The sequence below is a fragment of the Anoplophora glabripennis genome, unplaced genomic scaffold (genome assembly GCF_000390285.2).
Source record: "Anoplophora glabripennis isolate ALB-LARVAE unplaced genomic scaffold, Agla_2.0 scaffold880, whole genome shotgun sequence".
Taxonomy (NCBI): domain Eukaryota; kingdom Metazoa; phylum Arthropoda; class Insecta; order Coleoptera; family Cerambycidae; genus Anoplophora; species Anoplophora glabripennis.
In genome coordinates this window covers 44,334-51,405 of record NW_019417423.1, presented here as the reverse complement: position 1 = coordinate 51,405, position 7,072 = coordinate 44,334, and the positions used below count along the sequence as shown (strand labels likewise).

General features: G+C 30.4%; 1 protein-coding gene across 3 annotated transcripts in view; it reads left to right on the top strand.

Moving 5' to 3' along the window:
* The window catches only part of LOC108911895 (venom carboxylesterase-6-like), a 15,549-nt gene extending 8,868 nt beyond the window's left edge, over positions 1-6,681 (top strand). For all 3 annotated transcript variants that reach the window (XM_023456281.1, XM_023456280.1, XM_023456279.1), the window contains exons 7-11: positions 3,721-3,889; positions 4,098-4,276; positions 5,961-6,114; positions 6,195-6,327; positions 6,405-6,681. In XM_023456281.1, coding sequence (XP_023312049.1) covers positions 3,721-3,889; positions 4,098-4,276; positions 5,961-6,114; positions 6,195-6,327; positions 6,405-6,594 — 825 coding nt within the window. In that variant the 3' untranslated portion in view covers positions 6,595-6,681. The remainder of the gene's footprint in view (positions 1-3,720; positions 3,890-4,097; positions 4,277-5,960; positions 6,115-6,194; positions 6,328-6,404) is intronic.
* Positions 6,682-7,072: the final 391 nt, after the last annotated feature.

Here is a 7,072-nt window from a genome sequence, read left to right as displayed (position 1 = left end):
TGGATTTCTGAGAAAATTCTATATATGGCAATATAAACAGTTTATCATTTTAGTGCGGGGTTGCCAAGTTATGTAGAAAATTCTTAGAATTTTGGAAAAAACATGACCTCGAAGAAGTTGTATTAACTTTCAACTACTAACACTTGGAGCAAAAATATTTGACAGAGTTATAGGCAAATGTTATACAAAGGCTCCTATATTAGCTAATATCGATATTTTATACAGGGCATTTTTTTATAAGACGATAATTTTTAGAAAGTTCAAACTTGATTTTCTAAAATTTTTCAAATGGAACACCCTATATTTTATTGTTTTATTTTATTCACATATCTCTCCACTTCAACTTTTATTAAGCATGTTCTAACCTAAAATCGTTAGTTTTTAAGATATGGCAACATTTCTGAAAATACTTAATTTTTATTACTTTCGGTCGCACGAGATGGCTTTGGAAAAAACTATCACATTTTGTCAACTTGTCAGTTCATAATTTACCATTCCATTTTGCGTTCATTTTATTAGTTTATTAGTATCTATTAGTTATTTTATAAAAATAATTTTATGTTACAATGAATTTTTCTAAAGAAGAAATGGTGGATATGATTTATGTATTGGGAGCTGCTGATAGAAATTGTTTATTCGCAACAAGAATTTATAATCAGAGATATCCAGATAGAAGACAACCACGTGCAAATACCTTTGAAACATTAATGGTACGTTTTGATACTAGGTACTGGCAATGTTTCTTATGAAAAACATGATAGAAAAAATACTATTGTGGATGATGAGAATGAACTAAATGTTCTGTTAAGTGTTACTGAAGATCCGCATATAGGCACTAGAGCAATTTCAAGGCAAACAGATAAGCATGACATCGGTAAGGCGGATATTAAAGAAACACAGGATGCATCCATATCATATCCAGTTTCACCAAGAATTGAATAACCACGACTATGAAAGTCGCTTGGAATTTTGTAATTGGGCCCAGAGAAAAATGAATGAAGATAGGCTTTTTTTTAATTGTGTGCTTTTTACTGATGAAGCAACGTTTCACAAAAATGGAAGCGTGAACAGACACAATTTTCATTATTATGCTTCTGAAAATCCGTTGCTTATAAGGACACATAAGGCTTTTTTTCGCGACTGTTACTATTTCTATCTCTTTTGATCTTAGTTGTCAGATAGTAGTTTAAATCTCTTCACTCACTGACACTACACATACTACAACATACGATTTCACTCGCGAAAAAAAGCCTATAGTCAAATCCGGTGGGCACTCAATGTTTGGGGCGGGATTATTGGACAATACGTTATTGGGCCTTATTTTTTCGACGAACATTTAACAGGGCAACTATATCTTCATTTTCTACAAAATACTATGGAAAATTTATTAGAAAATATTCCGCTAAATATTCGTCAGAGGATGTGGTATTTACATGATGGAGCCCCTGTACACCACACGCAGGAAGTTCGTAGATTCTTATACAATGAATTTCCAGAGAAGTGGGTTGGTAGAGGTGGACCAATTAGTTGACCTGATTAGGTCGCCTGATCTGACAAAAATGGACTATTTTCTGTGGGGATATGTAAAAGATCGGGTATATCAAACTCCCCTTACTACTAAAGTGGATATGAAAAACCGAATTCGACGAGTTTTTCAAAATATCAACAATGATATTCTGAATAATGTTAACACCACATTTGAACGACATGTAGAGTTATGTCTAAACCAAGACGGCCGTCATTTTGAAGACTTGTTGTAAAATTAAATATTTGATTTATTTTCGTATCTATTTTGTTATTTTATTTCCATTTAATAAATAAACTATGTTGTTATGTTCTATTAAGATTTTTTTATACACAAATATGTAGTATAATTAAATTATTTTATAGTATAGACAAGTTGACACAATGTGACAGTTTTTTCCAAAGCCATCTCGTGCGACCGAAAATAATAAAAATTAAGTATTTTCAGAAATGTTGCCATATCTTAAAAACTAACGATTTTAGGTATAGAACATGCTTAATAAAAGTTGAAGTGGAGTGATATGCGAATAAAATAAAACAATAAAATATAGGGTGTTCCATTTGAAAAATTTTAGAAAATCAAGTTTGAACTTTCTAAAAATTATCGTCTCATAAAAAAATGCCCTGTATAAAATATCGATATTAGCTAATATAGGAACCTTTGTATAACATTTGCCTATAACTCTGTCAAATATTTTTGCTCCAAGTGTTAGTAGTTGAAAGTTAATACAACTTCTTCGAGGTCATGTTTTTTCCAAAATTCTAAGAATTTTCTACATAACTTGGCAACCTCGCACTAAAATGATAAACTGTCTATATTGCCATATATAGAATTTTCTCAGAAATCCAACTGTTTAAAAATATACAGGGTGTTCCATTTAAAAAATGTAATGTTTGGCGTGTCCCGTTTTTACTCATCGCCCAGTATGTTTGGAATTAATTTTGTAGTTTAGGTTTCTTGATTTTGTACAACTTTTATGTAAACTTTTTTTTTGTATTATAAGTAACAAGAGAGTTAGTGTACTTTCTCACACTAATGGCCTACCCGGTAATTAAGGTCTTAAAAGTCATTTATTTGAAACAAAAAAATATAAAAAATATATTTGCAGGTATTGTCATAAATACTTATTGCAATAAAGCCTTTTACTAGGTCAGAAGATTTTGCAAAAAAATTGCAGTAATAAATAAAAAGTTAACAAAAAAAACTTTTAACCACTAGAAGGGTTCTTTGGGAAATTGTTTTTTTTATGACAGCAGCATAATCTTTTTCGGGCCTATTTAATATATTTAGATATTTTGTTAAGGTTAATCAATGTCTATTATGGCTAAGAGAGATTTCTCTCTGAGATTTCAACACAGTATAAAAAAAAATCTGATTGCAGGTGTAAAAACAACATATAAAATATTTCAATGTTTGTTAGCACGTAAGAAACTCAAAAAATTACCAAGTAAGATTTCTTTCCTGAGATTCTCTTTAATGCTCCCCAAAAAAATATAAAACTAGGAAATAGTTGTATCTATTATTTCAAACTGATTGTAAAACAAATATATATGTTAGTTGATATGAAAATATGATAGGGCTTCGATAAACTGGAACGACTTGGAACATATCAGTAGGGTTTTAAAATTCAAAACTCTGCAAAAAGCTAACTTGAAACTACTTATTAACTTCTCAAATTAAAAAAAAAAACTAAAAAATTTTTATATAAGTTAATTGCTCACACAATCTGTAAGGTAACAACATATTTGTAAAATCGTTTTTCTATAGCACGTTTGAAAAGTTTAGAAAGCAATTTATGAAGTTAGCAAAATATAACTAATAGTACACAAAAATTGAGATCAGAGGTCAGTATGCCGCGGGCAAGTATTATGAAGCATAAACAAGAAAAATTTTTATAGTATGGCCGATTTATGATGTCTTTTATGGATGAAAATTCCATCTAATAAAAAATTACTGCCGATATTAAGAAGATATGATTTTTTTGTAATAATTATAATAATTAATTATTAATTTTATTTCTCATATTAATATTATAAAAAACTACGTTACATACATTACATCCATTTAAATCATTGATAAGTTTCCAAGGAAGGCTCTTTTAAAAAATATGGAAATTTTGCTCAGAAATTATACCTACCTTAATTTTTTGCAGTGCAAATTTTTGTTCTAATTGAGTACTAAAATGTCCTTTTTAGGAATTTGGATACGATCCAGTTCTAATATGGTCTCCCGTTATCGAAGACGACTTTGGCCAAACACGGTTCTTGACTGCCCACCCCATCGACCTCATACAAAGTGGAAAATTCCAAAATGTACCTTTTATTACTGGTATAACGACCGATGAATTCGGATACTACGCCTTTAGTAAGTAAAACATATAAATAATACATACGAAATATTAAAATTCTAGGAACTCATTAATTTTCACAGTACCCATTCGAATGACAAATATAATAATATAACATAATATTCAATAACTTAAATTTTATCGTCGCAGAAGTATGTATACATTGTTTATATTATCTTGACTTTATTTTCTTAAAACAAATTTTTCATAAATTTTTCTTTCCAGACGTAGTAAACAACGAAACTCTCACCAAACAAATAAACAAGGACTTTTACAAAATCGCGCCAATAGCTTTCATCTATGAAAGAGACACGAATCGTTCAAAAATTGTCAGCGAGGGCGTGAAGAAATCCTATTTGCATGACAAGCCTGTGGACCAATCTCAATTCACGGCTTTGGCTAACGTAATTATATTATTTTACTATTAATAATTATGCAGGGCGTATAGTCCAATTAACTAAGCCTTAGATAACAGTTAGGGAGGCTAGAAGTTAAGGGAAGATTTCAGAAATTAAAATTTTGTTAAATCATTAAAATTAACGATTAAAAATTTGATTTTTTGTTATAACTTTCTTATTAAAAATTAAAAAATATATCTATTTCTCTGAAAAGAAAAGTTACATTTTTTAGAGCAGATTGAAAAAAAAATTACTAAATTCATTCATTTTTCTGTTTGTTATGATTTTTTTTAAATTTCTGAAATCTTCCCTTAACTTCTAGCCTCCCTAACTCTGTTAATTGTAATAGTACAAGAAAAAGTTAAGAGGCCATTTTTATGTAGAATTGTCTGCTTTACAACTTTCATGAAAAACTTTTTTTTCTAGCTCTTACCCTTTTTGAGTTATCTTGAAAAAGCCCTTTGTTTTATCTTTTTCCACCCTTGGCCGGGTGTTGAACAAAAAATTACTCTCACTTATTGTTATAATATACCTTAAACTAACTCATATCAAAAATTCAGTCAAGTTGACAAAATTTCGATTTAAAGGCTTAGTTAATTGGTCTAGTAATTTGAATGAGTTTCATATTTATATGGAATCTACATCTGACCTTTACAAACACGTATCATAAGATAGTTTTCTCAATGTCTGTCTTGAAAACTGATTAAAAAAAAACAAATTTGCGAAATTTTCGTACCCTGCTACTGGACAGACTAGAGTAAACTTGAACATTCATATTGTCAATTTTAATTTTTTTGGGTTCTCATAAGTTTTTTTTCATAATATCTCACAAATATTTAATAAATAAAATAACACAAACACACCATTCCATCACTAAACACTGAAATAAATAACTTTATAAGGTTTTATGTACCGTAAGTTTCACTATAAAATTAAATTTCAATTTCAATTTAAACAATTCACAATACAAATTCGATTTCAGTTTCAGTCAAATCTAATATTTAATATTTTATGCACAAATTAAAATAAATGTAATAAAATGAAGCGATGACTTATTCGGGCATTCTGGTTTCGCCGAATTAAGATTAGTCGTTTGTTTTTTTGTTACCGCATGTTTCTTTCTTTCCCCTAGGCAAATGCCGCTCGGGAATTCGCCCTTTTTGCATTAAATAGAGCCTCTTTTTTCCAAGATAACTTTTTTTTATAACGTTAATTGTTAATTAATTTGGACGTATCGGACCGGGATTTTAGAGACAATAATTAAAGAAAGGGTTACTTTGATTTCCAAAAAGTTACACTGATAGTTTATAACATGATTATATCAATTAGAACCTATATCTACGATATTAACTTCTAAAATTAACGTTTGGTAATTAAAAAATTTGTTGCACAAAAACGAACGAAATTAATTATTAATGGCGTTTCTCGTCAACATCTACAGCTTTTTGCAATAATAAAGCGCAATGCTAGAAAATTGATTTTTCAGCGTTTTACTCAGGTATATTTTGCAGTTAACAAATTGGTGAAATATGACTTTAGATACCTGAATACCTTGCAGGTATATAATTTAATAATTGTTTACAACACAAAATAACTAATTTTCCGATAGATCGTGTTTTAAAAAAATTTCGATTCTAGCAGATTAGTATTTTTTATAATTTGTGTCTAAGATATGTTTTTTCCTGTTTAGTTGTACTCCGATGCGATAGTGGGATTTTCAGTAAACAGAGCAGCGAAACTGATATCCCAGTACAGCAGTGAAAATGTCTATTACTACCGTTTCAGCTACCAGGGACGCTACAGTCATTTCTACCTTCCTGACAGTAACAACACCACTCCTTATGGTATGCGAATAAGGACATTTGTCCATCCTCAACATTAAAATCGGCTCTAAATATTTGTTTTTATTTCTGATATTTTTTAGGGGTTGTCCATCACGATGATCTCATATATTTGTTCTACATTTCCAAATTATTCCCGTGGTTCAACGCCACATCCCCAGAAGTAGAAATGGTAGAGAAGTTGACGACCCTCTATGCCAATTTCGCTAAGACTGGGTAAGGAATTGTAGGCAATACTAAACACTTAAAATATACAATAAGCAAACATAAATACGCGAATGTCTTGATTTTAGAAATCCAACTCCGACGTCGACTGACAAATTGGACAGCGTGAAGTGGGAACCTTTTACCCTCAAAGACCAGAAGTACTTGGATATCGGAAAGAAGCTCATAATGAACGAAAAACTTTACGAGGAACGTTACGCAGAATGGGAAAAATTATATCCATTGAATCAAATATCACATCGCCACCACGATCTCTAATGATGTTTAGCGATGATATAATTATGTAACTGTTGTCTGTAAGATTTTCATAATAATAAAATCACGGTATGTGACTAAAAAACTGAATTTGTTTAATATCCTGAGTGTGGTTTGAGTGAAGCTATCCACAACTTTTCATCCACAGGTGCCGACGTAGAGGCAGTTTAATGAGAATAGATATTAAGTACACTCCACTATCGCCTTCACGCTGTTATCTTCCATCCACAACTCGTACGTGGACTTCATATGTTGCATATGTAATTTCATGTATCTTTTACACCCCAATTAGAAATTTAAAATTTTAACAGAATGCTAGCCCAACTAAGTAAAACACCCCCATATTGTAGTCATCCAATGCCTGCCCTCAAAACACCCTTAAAAATTCATATTATTGCGGAAATAGAAGTAATTTAAAAAATTTACCACTGCCACCCCAATTAGAGTGTGTTGATAAAATTTTGACAGAATATTAGTAAAA